At 42.4% G+C, this 19,751-nt stretch overlaps 1 protein-coding gene across 1 annotated transcript in view; it reads left to right on the top strand.

Moving 5' to 3' along the window:
- Positions 1 to 461: 461 nt before the first annotated feature.
- Positions 462 to 19,751, top strand: part of ivd (isovaleryl-CoA dehydrogenase) — a 44,704-nt gene continuing 25,414 nt past the window's right edge. The window contains exons 1-3 of the mRNA XM_060828796.1: positions 462 to 676; positions 8,684 to 8,773; positions 17,501 to 17,552. Coding sequence (XP_060684779.1) covers positions 470 to 676; positions 8,684 to 8,773; positions 17,501 to 17,552 — 349 coding nt within the window. The 5' untranslated portion in view covers positions 462 to 469. The remainder of the gene's footprint in view (positions 677 to 8,683; positions 8,774 to 17,500; positions 17,553 to 19,751) is intronic.

Raw genomic sequence — 19,751 nt, 5'->3', positions numbered from 1 at the left:
CCTGCTGTGCTCTCCCAGCGCCACGCTCCTGACCTATTGTTAAAGTTCACCTGAGAAGGTAACTTGTTATAAAGAAAAAGTTCTGGGATTTGCATATGAAGGAACTGAACCCAACATGGTCATTCTAAAAGATGAGAGACTTAACAAACAATCCAGGATCTTTTTCAACATATAATTTCAGTTACATCACACTGTAAATTTTGGCTATAAATTCTGTGTCTAACGATCTTATTCCTCCATAACTACCTGATGAAGGAGCGTCGCTCCGAAAGACGGTGCTTCCAAATAAACCTGTTGGATTACAGCCGGTTGTCGTGTGATCTTTCCTTCTGACCAGCCCGGACCAACGGCGCCTCGGACGCCGGACTTTAACGGTCAGCCCGGCGGCGGTTACAGGAAGTGGTGCCGCGGCTCTGTGGGTCCGGCTCCCCTGCTTCCGGGGCCGGGCGGGGAAAGAGGTGGCGGATAGATGAGTGTGCCGGTGAATTCCGTCCCCCCCATCCCCCATCCCCCATCCCCTACGGTGATGGCTGCTCTGCGCGCGCTGCGACGACCGTTACTGGCGCTGGGCGGGCGGCCGGCCGCGCCCTCAGCAGCCCGCCCCGCTTACAGGCTCATGAGCAGCCTGCACTCCGCCGATGATGTGGTGAACGGGCTGACCGAGGAGCAGAAACAGGTAACCGAGCGCTAACTGGGCCAGTGCTAAACTCAGAGCTGTCACCAGGAGGTGGACCTGACTCTGGTTCTGAGGGAGGGCCACCTGACCCGAAACCTTAACTGTGATTTATCCTCACAGATGCTGCTGAGCAACTTCTACTTTATGTCTCTGTTAAACTGGCTGGTTAACGTCTGATAACCAGGGGCAGATTATCTCCTGGTTATCTGTCTCGAGATATCTCCCGGGAATGTGTCTTTGGTTATTAACAACCAAATAAATAACTCTGGTTATCTTCTGCTGCAGGTTAGCAGCCTGTTAACCTGGTAAAAAAATGAGGTCTGTAGATGCTGGAGATCACAGCTGAAAATGTGTTGCTGGTTAAAGCACAGCAGGTCAGGCAGCATCCAAGGAATAGGAAATTCGACGTTTCGGGCATAAGCCCTTCATCAGCAACACATTTTCAGCCTGTTAACCTGGTTAACTTCTGAAAACCAGGGATGGATTATCTCCTGGTCACCTCTAGATAGCTCCTGATTATGCGTCTTTGGTTATTAACAGCCAAATAAATAACTCAGGTTATCTTATGTTGCAGGTTAGCAACCTGTTAAACTGGTTAACTTCTGATAACCAGAGACCATAAGACACAGGAGTGGAAGTAAGGCCATTCGGCCCATCGAGTCCACTCCGCCATTCAATCATGGCTGATGGGCATTTCAACTCCACTTACCCACATTCTCTCCGTAGCCCTTAATTCCTTGTGACATCAAGAATTTATCAATCTAGATATCAATCTAGATAGATCATCTCCTGGTTACCTGTCTCTAGATAGCTCCTGGTTATTTGTGGTTCGTTGCTAACCAGGTATGTAACTCTGGTGACAGGTAATGAGGAGATAGCCAGAGTTATATAGCTGGCTGCTGGAAAAGCCCAGCAGGTCCGGCAGCATCTGTGAAGAGAAATCAGAGTTGGCATTTCGGGTCTGGTGACCCTTCCTCAGAACTGATGGTCACAAGTTGCTGACCAGCAACAGGTAACTAGGAGATTGCCAGACTCATATATATAGTTCCCAAAAGAGAAAATGCTGGAAAATCTCAGCAGGTCTGGCAGCATCTGTAAGGAGAGAAAAGAGCTGACGTTTCGAGTCTAACTGACCCTTTGTCAAAGCTCATATATCTAGATGTTAACCTAAGGGACGGCTGGAAAATGGGAAGCCTTCAAATGTGAGATAACAAGCGTCCAGAGGTAGTATATTCCTGTTAGAGTGAAAAGAATGGCTAGTAGGTGTAGGGGATGCAGGATGACTAAAGAAATTGAGATTTTGGCTAAGAAAAAGAAGGAAGTATATGTCAGATATAGACAGGATGGATGGAGTGAATCCTTAAAAGAGTATAAAGGCAGTAGGAGTATACTGAAGAGGGAAATCAGGAGGGCAAAAAGGGGACATAAGATAGCTTTGGCATTTAGGGTGAAGGAGAATCCAAAGGGATTTTATAAATACATTAAGAGCAAAAGGGTAACTAGGGGGCGAATAGGATCCCTCAAAGATAAGCAAGGCAGCCTATGTGTGGAGCGGCAGGAGATGGGGGAGATACTAAACAAGTATTTTGCATCCGTATTTACTGTGGAGAAGGATATGGAAGATATAGAATGTAGGGAAATAGATGGTGACATATTGAAAAATGTCCATATTACAGAGGAAGAAGTGTTGGATGTCTTGGAATGCATAAAAGTGGATAAATCCCCAGGACCTGATCAGGTGTACCCTTGAACTCTGTGGGAAGCTAGGGAAGTGATGGCTGGGCCTCTTGCTGAGATATTTGTATCATCAGTAGTCACACGTTGAGGTGCCAGAGGTTGGCTAATGTGGTGCCACTATTTAAGAAAGGTGGTAAGGAAAAGCCAGGGAACCATAGACCGGTGAGCCTGACGTCAGTAGTGGGCAACTTGTTGGAGGGAATCCTGAGGGACAAAATTTACGTGTATTTGGAAAGGCAAGGACTGATTAGGACTAGTCAGCATGGATTTGTGCGTGGGAACTTGATTGAGGTTTTTGAAGAAGTAACAAAGAGGATTGATGAGAGCAGAGTGGTAGATGTGATCTATATGGACTTCAGTAAGGCATGGGAGACTGGTTAGCAAGGTTAAACCTCATTGAATACAGGGAGAATTAGCCATTTGGATACAGACCTGGCTTGAAGGTAGAAGACTGAGGATTGTGGTGGAGGGTTGCATTTCGGTCTGGTGGCCTGTGACCATCGGTGTGTCACAAGGATTGGCGCTGGGTCCACTGCTTTTTTGTGATCATAGGAGGTATGGTTAGTGACTTTGGGGATGACACCAAAATTAGAGGTGTAGTGGACGTGAAAAAGGATACCTCAGAGTACAACAGAATCTGATCAGATGAGCCAGTGGCCTGAGGAGTGTCAGGTGTAGTTTAATTTAGATAAGTGTGAGGTGCTGCATTTTGGAAAAGCAAATCAGAACAGGACTTATACACTTAATGGTAAGGTCCTCGGGAGTGTTGCTGAACAAAGAGACCTTGGAGTGCAGGTTCATTGTTCCTTGAAAGTAGAGTCGCAGGTAGATAGGATAGTGAAGAAGACGTTGGTATACTTTTCTTTAATGGTCAGAGCATTGAGTACAGGAGTTGGGAGGTCATGTTGCGGCTGTACAGGACATTGATTAGGCCACTTTTGCAATATTGCTTGCGATTCCAATCTCCTTCCTATCAGAAGAATGTTGTGAAACCTGAAAGGGTTTTGAAAAGATTTACAAGGACATTGCTAGGGTTGGGGCTGTTTTCCCTGGAGCGTTGGAGGCTGAGAGGTGACCTTACATAAGTTTATAAATTCGTAAGCGGCATGGTTAGTATAAATAGACAAGGTCTTTTCCCTGGGGTGGGTGGGGGTGTGGAATCCAAAACTAGAGGACATAGGTTCCCATAGATTGTACACACTGCAGCTACTGTGTGTGAATGGCAAAGGGAGTGAATGTTGAATGTGGAGAATAAAGTAGTCCAGCAGCTTGCTTTCTGCGGGACGGTAACACGTTTTTTGAGTCTTGTTGGAGCTGCACACATCCAGACAAGTGAGAATTGTCCTCTCACGTTCTTGACTTATACATTATAGATAGTGGACAAGATTTGGGGAGTCAGGAGGTGAATTGTTGTGTCTAGATTTCCCAGCCTGTGACCTGCTCTTCAAGCCTTATGTGGCTAGTCCAGTTCAGTTTCTTGCCGATGGTCACCTCCAGGATGTTGATAGTGGGGCATTCAGTGATGGTAATGCCCTTGAGTGTCAAGTGATAGTGATAGTGATTTGATTCTTTCTTGTTAGAGCTGACCATTGTCTGGCATTTGTGTGACACGAATGCGGCGCAAGCCATGAGCTGCAAACATGGTGTGCATAAATTGAAAGAAGTGCATGCAATTTATTGCTACACCTGGAAAGCCCTTTTATAATCAAATAGATTGCTACCTATTTTTGTATGTGTCAAATAAATGGGTGACAATGAAGTATTACCAGACTCCGAAGTGGGTGCGCCATCAGGTATTACAGGAAAAAGGTAACTGGAGCTAAGTAATGCTTGATGTAGCAGTGTATGATATTCAAGGTGTATTTAAAAGACGTGGTTGACAATTAGGTGTCACTTACTCAGATAAGGCACGTGAGCCTCTGCAGAATGCACCTACAATGAGTTTGCAAAATCAAGCAAGTGGGATGTCTGCATAACGGATGGCAATGATATGAAGTGTTAACGTTCCAGTTTTTAATCACATGTTTATTACATTGATTTTGCTTCCAGGCGATTGAAAACTACGACAAGGTTAAACAATGTATTTGAAACCAACACAATCATTTGTAGACTGAATGTCATTTTTGTGATGCTGTTGGTTAAAAGAACAGAGTGTGAATTTTGACTGAAAAGGGACAGTGTTCATAAAAATGTCAGAGCATTCCGGAGCCAAAGATTTTACTAATTTGTTTGCAAGGGTAGTGGGTGTGCTCATGTTCCCATTTTGTCATTGGCTGGCTGTGGTGAGCAGGCAGTTGGACTTCCTTGAATGTCAGAATGCCCTCTATGCTTGTGTAACGGAGTGGAGGGGGGGAGCTCGTAGCTTTGAGACCTTGCTTTTACATTGCAATTACCTTGTTCAATTAATTTAAATTTGAATTAGCTTTATTGTCACACATACTCAAATGAGTATGGTGAATAGTTCATAAGTCGCCACTTACAGCACCATATGTTGTGGGTTTAAAAACTTGGACATGTTTGTTTAAAGAGCCACAATATAAAACTAAAATACACTATGAGGCCTGTGCTTCATGATTTTAAACATTTTTCTCATGCCGTCGGCTCCTGTAAAACTTCCACTACTGCCCCTCTTCTTCTGCCTCTCCTTCACGCTGCTTCTCTGAAGTTAGAGCTAGCCTGGTTGGAACTGCGTAATAATGGCCTTCAGTGATTTGTTGCCACTACCCTTAATGTCCCCTGTACTCCTTGTGGACATGGAATCAGCCACCACTTGGTGGCAGCACAACTCAGACTGAGTACACAGTGGAGCCAGTTTAGGAATTGTTCATGAGTACTCCCATCCTTTCGACACGTGTACCTCTGCCACGTCCTGTCTCAGAATTTCCTTTTAAAGCTGGAGAGGGACTAGCGTACTATGATTTGAAGAGAATTGCAGGATCAGTAATCATCATCTGTAGTCCCTGGCAATAGAGTATGACTCTCTTCCACTCTTGGTCATAGATCATAGAATCATACAATCCGTACAGTGTGGAAACAGGCCTTTTGGCCCAACAAGTTCACACTGGCCCTCCAAAGAGTAACCCACCCAGACCCATTCCCCTACTCTACATTTACCTCTGACTAATGTACCTCACATACACATCTCTGAATACTATGGCCAGTTCACCTAGCCTGCACATCTTTGGACTATGGGAGGAAACCGGAGCACCCGGAGGAATGTGCAAACTCCACACAGACAGTTGTCCAAGGCTGGAATCAAACCTGGGTCCCTGGCACTGTGAGACAGCAGCTAACCACTGAGCCACCATGCCACCTGGGAGTCTATAGGTGGATTACGGACCGATGCAGCTCCCACAGGCTCTTTACACTTGGGACAGAAGGGGTCACAGGGATGGGTTGTTGGTGTGGCAGCGTGCTCCTTATGCTGTTTTTGCCTCTCTTCCACTTTTACCCGACAGCAAGTCTCGAGGTGCTCGATGGCTCCCTGGATGCCGCTTCTTCATTTGGATGGTCTTGGGCCAGTGATTCCCAGGTGTCTGTGGGAATTGGGAATGTCGCACTTTTCCAGTGAGGCCATGAGGGTATTCCCTGAAATATTTCTTCTGCCATCTGGGGCTTGCCTGCAGTTTCAGAGTTGGGAGTAGAACACTTGCATGGGGAGTCTTGTGGTGGTCCTGTGGAGACCTCAGAAGGAAACTGAGTTAGATCTTCCACTTGTCACTTCTGTCTGAAAATGTTTGCAAACCCTTCAACATTGTCATTGCACTGACATGCTGGTCTCTCCCATAATTGAAGATATTGAACCCCTCCTCTGGTTACTTCCTTAGTTGTCCACCATCAATCATGACTGGATGTGGAAAGAGTGCAGAGCTTTGATCTGATTTTGTTAACTGTGGATCACTTACTGGATCAACTGGTGTCGGTTAGCTTATTTGGCTGGACAGCTGATTTGTTTTGCCAATAGGGTGGGTTCATTTCCATCTTTTCAGTCTGGCCTGTGGTCTGGTCACCCTCAGGTTAAACCCATCACCCGTTATCCCTCTCTAATGATATAGCAGCTGATGGTCAACCAGCTTTATTTATGCTATCACATACTGGTTTAACATGCATATAGAACTTTGTTGTGTAGCATCTTTGTATGTGCATCTCATTCTGGGTATACTTGGTGCTGTTCCTGACATGCTTGTCTGCACTCCATATATAACATATAACCACTCTTGGACTCCTGGCTTGATGATTCTGTGGCAGATCACAAAGATACATATTATGTTTGAATACAATTCTGCTGTTGTTAGTGACCAACACCACCACCTGAGTGTCCCTTTTTGAGCTTCTAGACCTGTCCTGAATCGATTCCATTCATAGAATGGTAGTACTACACAATGAGAGGGTTCAGAAGAAATTTACCAGGATGTTGTCAGATGTGGAAAGTTTGAGTAATATAGAAAGAGTGACAGGCTGGGATTTGTTTTCACTGGAGGTAGGAGATTGAGAGGTGACTTTATAAAAGTTTATAAAATAATGAGGTAGTTGTCTTTTCGCTAGGACGAGGGAATTTCAAGAATATGGGACGCATTTTTAAAGTGAGAAGAGAGAGGTTAAAAAAGACATGATGAGCAAACTTTTTTTACACAGCGTGTGGTCTGCGTGTGGAATGAACCTCCTAAGAAAATGATAGATGGAGGTACAATTACAACATTTAAAAGACATTTGGATATAATCAGATTAAGGGAATGGGCAAAACCTTGGCAGATTGAATATAACGTGGAGAAGTTTAAGGCTATGCACTTTGGTAGGAAGAATAGAGGAGCCAAATATTATTTAAATGGAGAAAGACTGCAGAAAGCTACAGAACAGTGGGATTTAGTCTCAAAAAGCTAGCAGTCAAGTTCACCAAGTAAAAGGGAAAGCAAGTGGAAAGTTGGCTTTCATTTCAAAGGGAACGGAGTGCAAATGTAAGGAAGGTTTGTTAAAACGATATTGGGAATACTGTGAACTTTTGGACACCTTATCTAAGGAAAGACATACTGTCGTTGGAGGCTGTGAGAGAAGTTTCACTAGGCTGATACCAGGTATAGAGGAACTGCATTTTTTTTTTGAGAGGTTGAATAGATTCAGCCTGTACATATTGGAATTTAGAAGAATGAGAGGCCCAACCTTACTGAAACATTGGGAGCTTGACAGGGTAGATGTGGAAACTGTATTCCCCTTGTGGGAGAATCCTGAACCAGTGGGTATGAAGTCAGAATAAGGAGTTGCACATTTAAGAGATGAGGAATTTCTTCTCTCAGAAAGTAGTGTATATATGGGATTTAGTGGAATTCTATACTGTAGAAGGCCGTGGAGGCTGGGTCATTAGGTATGTTCAAGGCTGAGAAGGATTTTTAATTAGTTAAGGGAATCTAGGATTGTGGGAGAAAACGGGAAAATGAAGTTGAGGTTTATTAAAGCATTCATATTGTCATTGAATAGCGGAATAGACTCAGTGGACTGAATGACCTGCTTTTATTCCTATGCTGTTATGGATTTGTATCTTGTAGATGGGGTACAAGCACTGAGGAGACAAGAAGTCTCAACTTCTGACCTGCTCCTATAATTATATCACTGTAGTGCATTCACTTTCCTCATCTTTTTCATTTTCTGAATATAATAAGCCCCCAGGATGTCATGAGTAAGGGATTTAGTGATGGTACTGCTAATGAATGTCAAGTGGAAATGGTTAGATTCTCTCTCCCAAAGCATTTTTAAAAATTCATTCCTGCTTTATTTCTCTATTACCTCATGTTCCCAGGAAGAGAATTGTCTTTAGTTGCTCCCTAGCAGCCTCCCCAAAGATGCCACTTCTCACCTTTAGGGAGGCATGCATTAAATCGGATTTTGTAACAGGTCAGCTGTAATATAGAACTATTTGGAAAAGTGGACTTTTTGTGTCCATCTTTTAAGTTCTTGTCTGGGTCAGGCTACAGTAGCAAAAAGGTTGCTGCTTTTGTTTTGTGCTCACCAATTAAGAAAGAGCTTAGATTGTCATTTTTTTCCCCACTTGTCATTACGAAACATCTGGGTGAAGGTGGGAAAGGAGAATGCTTGTATAGGATTGTACACTCCTTGTGTAGTCTGCTGTACTTCTCATCCATTCAATTCAGTGTGATTCTCCCAGCCACTTTTCACTTCCTGCACTTATCATAAAGATAACCTCTACCCCTGCGTTTTCCAAGTAACCTTTAAAATTCATAATTGACTCCAATGCTGTTTCTTTTCTTTGCTTATTAGCTTCGGCAGATGGTTCAGAAATTTTGCCAGGACCATCTCACTCCCAAAGCCCAGGAGATTGACCAGAAGAATGAGTTCCCAGAGCTGAAGGTAAGTGCACAGCGTATGGCTCGCATCCTCTTGTATAAGTCATTGTTTAAATCTGAGATTTTCACACGACATTGATCTAATTAAAAGTTCCTGTTGATTAAGCAGAGTTAGAAGTTAAAACAGAGGCTTGCTTCTACATCATTGGTTGTTATCTGCTGCATGAAGTCAAACAAAAAGCCACAACAATGAGATGTTTCAGATTGAAGTAATTTGAATTGGCCTGATAGAAACTTCTGTAATCTAGTCTTATAGCTGCTTGAAACTTTATTGTAATGCAGCATCAGTGAAAGTCTCCTTCTAGTACCCACTTTGAATTATTTTATGAAACTGTTTTACTTTGATATCATTCTTATTGCTTTTAAACAGAATGCTGACTCTTTTGATTCACCTTTTCCTCCCCCATCCCTAATATCAGTTATGAACCATCTTCATTGTTTCATACTATTTGATCATTTTTGAGCTCTATCTCCACAGTTAATCTGAATGATAAAATGCCTGGTCCTCATGGTGTCTCTCCCATTGGCTGTAAAATGTGGCTTCTAACTTATCTTGTTCTGTATTATCGCTACAATTGTATTTGCGAAGGAACTTAAATGTTCTTCATGTAGCAATCCATATGATAGGCAGCATGGCCAGACCATGCTTGTGCTTTACCTCAAACTGTATAACACAGAAACAGACTGTTCGGTTCAATTTGGCCATACTGAGCAAGTATCCCAATCTGACCTTGTCCCATTTGCCAGCATTTGACATATATCCCTCTAAATCCTTCCTATTCATGTACCCATCCAGATGCCTTTTAAATGTTATAATTGTACTAGCCTCCAGCACTTCCTCTGGCAACTCATTCCATACATGCACCACCCTCTGCGTGAAAAGGTTACCCCTCAGGTCCTTTTTAAATCTTTCTCCTGTCACCTTAAACCTATGCCCTCTAGTTTTGGATTTTTCTATCCTGGGGAAAAGACCTTGTCTGTTTACCCTATCTTTGCCTTTATGATTTTATAAACCTCTATAAGGTCACCGCTCAGCCTCTGACACTCCAGAGAAAGAAGCCCTACCTTATTCAGCCTCTCCCTATAACTCAAACCCTCCAGTCCCTCCAACATCCTTGTAAATCCTTTCTGCACCTTCTCCAGTTTCACAACATCCTTCCTATAGAAGGGTGACCAGAATTGCACATGTAATTGTGTTCTAAAAGTGAACCTGAACTTCCTCCGATCTTTCCTCAACTGACTCTCACCAAAACCATTTCATTTTCCCTTATTTGCTCATCAAACTCCTTACATAGGAGTACTGCTTGCCTCAAATATTGCATATGGTAGTGAGTTCCACATTCTCTGGGTTAAGAAGTTTGTTCTGAATTTCCTGTTGTAATTTGTTGATGTCCATTTGTTGATAGCCACTGGGTTTGCTCTTGCCCACAATTGGAAACACACTGCCTGTGTATTTTGTCCATTTCATCATTTTAAAGACCTGCATTAGATCAACTCTAAGCCTTCTGTCTTCAAGAGAAAAGAGAGCCAGCCCATACACCCTTTTCTGATTAGTACAATATAGGGTTTGATTAGGAGTAGTCAGCATGGCTTTGTGCGTGGGAGATCTTGCCTCACAAATTTATTAGAGTTCTTTGGTGAAGTGACCAGGAAGGTTGCCAAGGGCAGGATGGTAGACATAGTCTACATGGATTTTAGAAAGGCCTTTGATAAGTAGTAGGTTGCTCTGGAAGGTTTGACTGCATGGAATCCAGGGGCAGCTGGCAAATTTGATACGCAGTTGACTTGATGATAGAAGGCAGAGGGTACTGGTGGAAGAATGCTTGTCAGGCTAGAGGCCTGTGACTAGTGGAGTGCCTCAGGGGTCAGTGCTGGGCTCATTGCTCAAATGACACTAAATTAGGTGGTATCATGGGCAGTGAGGAACGTTATCAGAATTTGCAATAGAATCTTGATTAGCTGGGGAAGTGCGCAGAGAAATGGCAGATGGAGTTTAATAGGTCTTGGGTTTTGGAAAGTGAAATTATGGTAGGAATTTCATGGTGAATGGTAGGGCCTTAAGGAATATAGTGGAACAGAAGGACCTTGGATTTCACGTACACGGTTCTCTGAAAGTGGAGTCACTGATAGACAGGGCAGTGAAGAAGGCTTTTGGTGCACTGGTCTTCATCAGTCAGAGCACTGAATGTAGCAGTTGGGAAGTTATTTTGTAGTTTTGTAGGATATTAGTTAGTATTGTGTTCAGTTTTGGTCACCTTGCTATAGGAAGGATGCTATTAAGCTAGAAAGAGATGCAGAAGAAATTTACAAGGATGTTGCCAAGACTCAAGGGTCTGAGTTCTCGGGAGAGGTTGGATAAGCTAGAACTTTTTCCTTTAGAGCGTAGTAGACTGAGGTGGGGAGTGTATAAGATCATGAGAGGCACGGAGAGGGTGAATGCACTCAGTCTTTTTCCTAGGATTGGGGAATCGAGGACTAGAGGGCATCAGTTTAAGGTTAGAGGGGAAAGAATAAAAGGGAACCTGAGGGGCAACATTTTCACACACAGGTTGGTACGCATATGGATGAGCTGCCAGCGGATGTGGTTGAAGTGGGTACGTTAACAACACTTGAAAGGTTTTTGGACAAATACATGGATAGGAAAAGTTTAGAAGGATGTGGGCCAAGGGAAGGGAAATGGGGTTAGCATTGATACACATTTTGGTTGGCATGGATCAGTTTGGGCCAAAGGGCTTACCTCCATGCTATAGGACCCTAGATTCTATAAGGTTTTGGTATCATCCGGGGACATCTTCTTTGCATTCGAAGGACTGACCACTCTTTTAAGTCATGAAATTCCTCCTCTTTGTTCTTCCTAAATTCTCAGCCCCTTATCGATATGTTCTAGATTCTCAAGTCAAGGGAAACAAACTTTTGGTGCCTTCCTTAGCAAACTCTTTCAGAATCTTGTATGTTTCAAAGAGGTCACCTTTTCGTTCTTTGTAAAGCTCCATCGAATACAGAAACATAGAGTCCCTACAGTGCAGGAGCAGGCCATTTGGCCCATCAAGGTCACACCAACTCTCCAAGGAGCATCCCGTCTGGACCAACTACCCTATCCCTGTAACCCTGCATTTCCCATGGCTAATCCGTCTAGGCTGCATATCTCTGGACACGATGGGTAATTTACCATGGCCAATCCTCTGAACCTACACATCTTTGGACTATGGGAGGAAACTGGAACACCCAGAGGAAACCCATGCAGACAAGGAAAGACAGTCCAAGCAGACAGTCACTTGAGGCTTGAATTGAACCTGGGTCCCTGGCACGATGAGGCAACAGTGCTAACCACTGAGCCACTGTACTGCCCAATATAGACCAAATTTATTCAGCAACTCATCATATAAAACTGTTTCATCCCAGGGATCACTCTAACGAACCTTCTTTGCTGTATTACTACCACCAAGCAGCTACCCTTAGTCCCTGCTTACTGTCTTATGGCCAACTAACCATCCATTCCCCTACTTGTACACTGACTCTGCATGTTCTGATTTTGTTCGGCCATTGTATGACACATTACCAAAGTTCTTTTGGAAATCCAGATAAATGATATCTGCCATAAATGTCTACTGTCTGTAGTCTTTTCAGGGAATTCAGTGAAGTTGATCACATTGTGTGCTTTTCTTCCTGTTCATTTCTGTTTAGACTTTTTATATATCCCTGTAACTCTCATATCCCCCTCCTTAATTGTTTAGTGTCTTTGCTACCTCTTCATGTACCCTTTGCAATAGGATTCTGCTCTAATTTCAGTTTAAGTGGATCCTGACTCCTCAATACAGCTTCTTTGTTATCCTATTACGGGTTACAGTGTCATACGAAAAGAAGTCCCCCTTTCTTACACCAGCCATCAGTCATAAGTTAATCATTCGGATCTGCCAGTTTGCACATGATTCCAGAGTAACCACAGGTTAACCACAGCTTCAAGGCTCTGGTTTTTAATTTGGCTGCTAATACCTGAGACTGCCTCTTCCTACTTGCATTGTTTGTTCCATCATGGACCACAAGAGTTGAACCGCTCTCTCCCTTTTCAAATTCGCTATCCCTCACATTATCACTGGATTGGCAACTACTCTTCGGGGCTCTTGCTTATGGCTGCACAACGACTGCCAATTTCTTTCTCATGAATGTGGAGTAATAGCTCTAGCACTGAAGGAGGCCATTCACCCTGTAGTGTCTGTTCTGGCCCTGTGTTGGAGCAGTTCACCTAATGCCAGTCCCCCGGTCTTTTCTCCATCGTCCTGATTTTGTTTTCTGATTAACCATCTAATTCTATTTGAAACTTCCTCCACTGCTCATTCAGTGTCATGCATTCTAGATTCTAACCACCTGCTGTGTGAAAATGTTTCTCCTTAAGTCACCATTGCTACTTCTGTCAATTATCTTAATTATGTGTCTCCCCCCACCCCGGCGACCAACCCTCCCAGTTCTCAACCCATCCACTGTTGGGACACTATTTCTTCTCTACTCTGTTCAGAACTCTCATTATTCAGAGGACCTCTACCGAATCTCCTAACATTCCTCTCTGCTCCACATGGAAGAATCCCAATTTTTTTATGGAACTGAAGTTCCTCATTCCTAGAATCCTATCTTAATGCATTCATACTCTTCATAAAGTAGCATGCCCAGAACTGGATGTAATACTCTAGTTGTGCCTGAAACAGTCTTTCAAAAAGGTTTAGCATAACTTTGCTTTGTACTCTATGTCCCCTGATAAAGATGCTAAATGCAATAGTAACCTGACAGCTTCAATGCTTTATGTACATAGATATCCGTATCCTTAAAGGCCACTTTTGCCACCATGTTTGTGGCCCTATCTCAGTACTCGCAGACCTGTGTTCAAATCCCACCTGCCCTTAGAAGTGTGACATAACATGATCAAGTGGTAATTTGGAAACAATGTTTTACACCCAGTCCCTTTATACCTTTTGTTTCATATTGTCTCTCTTCTGATGAAAATTAATCACTTCATACTTTTCTGCATTAAATTTCCCATCCATTCCATTAACCTATCTGTCCTTTGTAATCTTCTACATTATCTTCCTCGTGGTTCACAACATTTCCAAGTTCTGTATGATCCAGTAAGTTTGGAAATTCTGTCCTGTACACAAAGATCTAGCTCATTAATGTGTAACTGGAAAAGCAGGGGCTCTAATCCCTGGGGAACTTCAGTATAAACCTTCCAGTCCCGCAAAACAATCATTCTCCATACACTGACTTTCCTGTGTCTCGGCTAATTTTACTGCTGTGCTTTTTGCTTTATGAATTCAAACTTAACTTGCGAGTCTGTTGTGTGGTATTCTATTAGATTCCAATTTGAAGTCCATGTGCACCAGATCAACAGCATTATCCTCGCTAATGCGCTGTCTTTCCTCATTGAAGAGTCAAGTAAATTCGTTCGACCTGATCTCCCTTAACAAATCTGTACTGACATCCCTTAGTCAACCCACATTTGACAAGTGGCTATTAATTTTGTTTCCTAAGAGCTTCTCCCACCATTAAAGTTAAACCGACTGGCCTGTATTTGCAGGGTTTGTCTTTACACCTCTTTCTAAACAGCGGTGTGACATTTGAAATTTTACAAACCCCTGGTACCTGTATGTCCTGAGATACTTAAGGGAAAATTGGAAAATTCTGGCCAGTGCCTCTGCAATTTTCACTCTAACTTTCTTCAGTGTCTCATCTGGTCCTCATGGTTTATCAACCTTAATTGGAAACAATGTACCTTAAACGTTGTCCTTATCAGTTTTAATCTGACAAGAGGAAAATCCTTTCTACATAGAGCTTGTCAAAACGTTTTGGAATTTCAACTGTTTCAATTAAGTCCCTTCAACCTCTTGTGAACTCCATTGGATATAGGCCTAACCTATCCAATCTTTCCTCTTAAGAGAACCCACCCGTTCTGCGTATAAGTACAGGAAACCTACTCTGAACTATTTTAAATGCATTTGGAATTTTCCTTAAATAAGATGGCCAGTATTGCACACACAACTCAAAATGTGGTCTCTCTAATACCTGTATAATTTAAGTATAATCTCCCTACTTTTGTATTTAATTCCCCTCCCAGTAAAGGGTAACGTTCTACTAGCTTCTCTACTTGCTTATTTCCCTTCTGAAATCTGAACTCACTATTTTCTACTTTGATGCTCCCAGTGTTCTTTGCACATTGATTTCCTTCTCTCATAATGCCTGTTGGTTCCCACAGTCCTATAAAGTCAGTTTAAACCTCCCCAATTGCGCTGGTAAATTATCTCAAAAGGAAATTTGGTTTTAGCTCTGTTAAGATGCAACCTATGTCTTTCCTTTATAGGTCCCATCTCCCCATGAACTGACCCCAGCGTCCCAAGAATCTAAAGCCCTTCCTCTGCTCTGCATTGTTGTTTCAGCAAGCATTCATCTGCTCCATCCTCCTGTTTCTATACTCAATTTCAATTGTATTGGGTGTAATCCAGACATTACTGCTTCGGTGTTCCACTTGCAAATTACCTTACTAGCTCTCAAATTCTGACTGCAGGACCATGTACCACTTTCTATCTATTACATTAATACTGATGTAGACAACAACCACTGGCTGTTTATCCTTTCCTCTCAGTGCTTAGCAACTATTCAGTGTCAACCTTGACACTGACAGAGAGGTAACAAATGCAGCATAGCTTCCCGATTCATGTGTATGGCTACATAAATACCTGTGTGCTTCTGGACTTGCATTCGTTCTTTTTGAGGCTGTAGAAACTACTGTTGACTCTCAAAATGCTGATTATTTTAAGGATCTTGCTGATTCCTAATGTGATTTTTAGCACTGAGCTTGTAGTGCACCTCTGGGACTATTTACTTGAACACATTTGTGAATCATCTGTCATTGCCTTCAATACTTCTAGAGCCTTTATTAGCTTTGATAGCAAGCACTTCACAACAAGTTACCTCATAGCCTAAGGTAATTGCAATCACACTTCCTGTCTATCTGATGCAATTAAAAAATCAGCTGTAATGAAAAGTTTATCCTTTGCCTCTCTTTCCATTAATTCAGTGATTCTCTACGGCTCTAATCTCCCCAGTTTTCCTTCCTGTCATTAACAGTCTGCCCACATATTCCAAATGTGTGCATTTTTTTTAACTGATGATTGCACTATATATTCAGCATCTTCTTTCAGATTACAGGCTCTTGACACTCAATATCCTCTGTTCTTGCACTGCAGTAACTAAATCATTGCGTTTAGGTCTTTTCTTTTCCTTCATATGCTATGTTTGTCTTAATTGCAAGTCTAACAAACTGTTACCGTCTCTCTTGTCTTTGGCTCAACCTACTTTTTGTCAGTTTATAGGTTTATAATCAACCAGCGCACATTGAAATAGATGGAACTTGAACCTAGGCTACCTGGTGCAGACCATTTCTAGGGCCATTTCCACTCGACATAGGCACCACCACCCCTCCCCAATCCCCGTCACCTATCAGTTTATATCCTGACCTCACGCTTTCACCCCCATGCTCAAGCCAAGCTCTTTTTGATAAAATCAGTTTTCAAAAAAATCTGATTTCCTTACATTGTGCCAAATCAAAATCTCGTGAACCATATGAATGTTGCTCCCATATCTTGGTAAATGTGTCTCTCGCTCCTTGACAAGATGTTAGAAAAGATCTTTTATTGTATACCACTTTCAAACCTCTGTTTCTTCATTAAACCTCTTCATTAGTATGACCACTGGTCCTAACAACCTCTCTTTTCTCATGCGCAGCTATGCTGCCTGACATGTTCTGCTCTTTCCAATAATGACACTGTGTTGAAATGAATGTGAATTTCAGTTCCTTCTTCCACTTGATTGAGGCATTTCTTCCTCCCTGCTGCCTGTCTTACCTATTTGACAGAGGCTGCCTTTTATTTTATTTTGTTTATGAAAATGGGTCTCAGTGACCAGACCAGCATTTATTGCCCATCCCTAATTACCTAGAAGACAGTTAAGATCTGACCTCAGTGCTGTTGGTCAATCGTCACATGTAGGTCAGACCAGATAAGGATGGCCGATTTCTTTTCCTCCACCAGATAGGTTTTTATGACAATCAACAGTAGTTACAAGATCACCCTTAGGCTAGCTTTTCATTTGGGATTTTTATTGAATTCAAAGTTCTCTACCTACCTTAATAGGATTCAAATCCATACACCCAGATCATTAGCCCAACATTCTCATTGCAAGTCCCCTGGATTGCTTTAGCTTTACCTATCTCTTAGCCTTCACTCCCTTGGGCTCATAGAATCCCTACAGTTTGGAAGCAGGCTATTCGGTCATCGAGTCCACACCGGCCCTTCGCAGATTTAAGATGCACAGTGATCTGGCTGACTCTAAATTGTCTTCTGAAATAGCCTAGCAAGCTTGTCAGTTCTAGGGCAATTAAGGATAGGCAACAAATGCTTACTCTGCTAGCAACACCAACATCACATGGAACAATGAAGAGAAAATGCAAGTTGTTTGTTTAGCTCTTATTAAACTGCAGCTTTCTCCTCATTGCTAGACAATTAATAATATGACCTGTTGTGAACTGATACATTTTTAAGTTATGTGCTACAGAATTTCCCATGCAAAGCCCACATCTACGTGTCTTGCCCAAGAAAGATTTATGCACTGGTGTGTGACACAGTTTGGATTTAATGCAGCTCTTCCAATGATTTCCTTACCATCATGTTGCCTGTTTGGTATTTAGGAGTTCTGGAAGCAGCTTGGTAACCTTGGAGTTCTTGGGATCACTGCACCTGGTGAGTTTTGACAGCCTCAGCTTTTATCTGCTTTGTTTTCTCTGGCAGTAACAATCAAACAGCGGTTGTATCCTCAGGGAATGTGGGGTTTGGCAGGTAAGTGGAGTTGAGCCAGAAAGTGAGCCATTATTTTGCTGAAAGACAGAGCAAGTTTGAAGGACCAAATGGTCTACTCCAGCTCCTACCTTTAAGGTATGCTGTCTAAGTTTAGACGGTCTTACAGAATATGCTTCTAAGTTTTTATTATTCCATGGGATTTCTGTGTCTGTGGCATTTGTTGCACTTCCCTAATGCCCTGGAGAAGACCATGGAGAGCTGCCTCCTTGAACCTTTACTGTTCATGGAGCATGGCACATTCATAATGCTGGTAGGAAAGGATCTGATGACTTGGATCCAGTGACAGTGGTAGGTTCTGGACACCTGATATCACAGAAGGACCTCTGGACACAGTTCTGACTGAGATTGACAAGACAAATGAGTTGTTACACTAAGAGTCACCTCTTGAAGTGTTACAGATCCCCAAGCGTAATTTTGTATATCTGCCTTGGACACTTAAATAATGACCATTCGAATAGATTAGTTGGCCATTTGTCTGAGACAAAATAGCTGATGTGTGCCAAAATGAATCAGTCATGAGGAGTGCTTTGAGAAGATTTGATCAGTTCTATTTAAACGTAAACATTTCACTATTATGGCCATTCACGATTTGTGAATAATGTGGTCTATTTTCACTTTCAATTGAAGGTGATCCGTGAATTTTTTTTGCTGTGAAAATGCTGGATTAGGGTAAGTTGGAGCTACTGGGAGAGGAGGGTTTAACTAGCTTAGAGGGTTATGAGCATGGGCTGTGGAGAACAAGCTACTGAAAGACAAAGAGGGTACTGTCTTGAGAGAGCGTGTCCCAGTGTGCACAGTGCAACTGCCACCCTCCTCTCCCTCTCCCAAAAGATGGCCTACTTTCCCTCTGCCTTTTCAAAACCTACTTTATAAAAAAAAGGCCGCCTTTTCCTGAACATGACAACTTTATCAGAGCATGGGCAGTGTAATATCAAATGGAAATTAACTTCAAACCAGTTCATCTTGGCCTAACCTCATTTTCTTGCATATAATGAGCATGCTTTAGGGTGCTTGTGGCAAACTGATCATGTCCCTACTTCTGAGCCAGAAGGTCTGATTGAGATCTTACTGGTGTGTTGTAACAGGTTGATTTAAATACACATGACGGGGTAGGCCACCAGGTTTGTACTACAGAGTGAGTGCAGGGCGGATAGGATTGTGATAGTCTGGCCATCTACCCTGTTTTATGTGTCCTTCTTCCATAAAAAACATTCGGGGAGGGCGCCCCAAAATCCAGCCCTTTGTTGCAAATCATTGGTTGGACTGACTGCATTGTTCGAGAGACTTTAAATTTAACAAAAAAAGTGGAACGATGGGTTGAATACATTGGGCTGGTGATGTGACCGTGCTTAGCAGTTATGGACTGATTTGTTTTAAAATTAGAGTGCAGTGGTAATACTATCTATTTTCTATGTTCTTATAGTAGATTTGAAGCAAAGGGAGTGATTTTGTATTGCTGTAGCACCTTTGTAATATCCCAAAATACTTTGTGTCACTCTGCGATAAAAGTTTAAGATAATAATTGTAATGTAGACTTATTTGCCAACCAGTTGACAAATATAAGCTCTTTCAACCAGCAAATAAGCTATTAACCAGATCATCTACTCTGACGTTGATTGAGGAATAACCATTGACCAGGTTTGCAGGGGAGGACTTCATGCTGTTCTTCGCAATATTACCATCAGATCGTTCATATCTATGAATTGATTGGGTTAATTGACCAGCTTCTTTGTCCTGTATCCTATTTAATCCATCTCTAACTGTATCCATCTCTTAATCTCCACAACCTGATGAAGGAACAGTGCTCCGAAAGCTAGTACTTATAAATAAACCTGTTGGACCATAACTTGGTGTTTTGTGATTTTTAACTCTGACTGTATAGTATTCTGTCAATGCTGCATTGGAGCATGTAAGCTTGGATTTATGTGCTCAAGTCCTGTAACTTAGCTCGAGCTTCCAATGTTCTGAACCTTTACCACAGAATTTTAGCTGATATTTCTAAGTTGGACCTTTACACTTAAATACACAATGCTATAGAACATCTTTGGGAAAGGTATTGCGTGTGTGGATTCATGAATGCAT

Source organism: Hemiscyllium ocellatum, chromosome 8 (genome assembly GCF_020745735.1).
Source record: "Hemiscyllium ocellatum isolate sHemOce1 chromosome 8, sHemOce1.pat.X.cur, whole genome shotgun sequence".
Taxonomy (NCBI): domain Eukaryota; kingdom Metazoa; phylum Chordata; class Chondrichthyes; order Orectolobiformes; family Hemiscylliidae; genus Hemiscyllium; species Hemiscyllium ocellatum.
The sequence above is the reverse complement of the archived record's forward strand: the minus strand, read 5'-3'. Positions and strand labels throughout refer to the sequence as shown.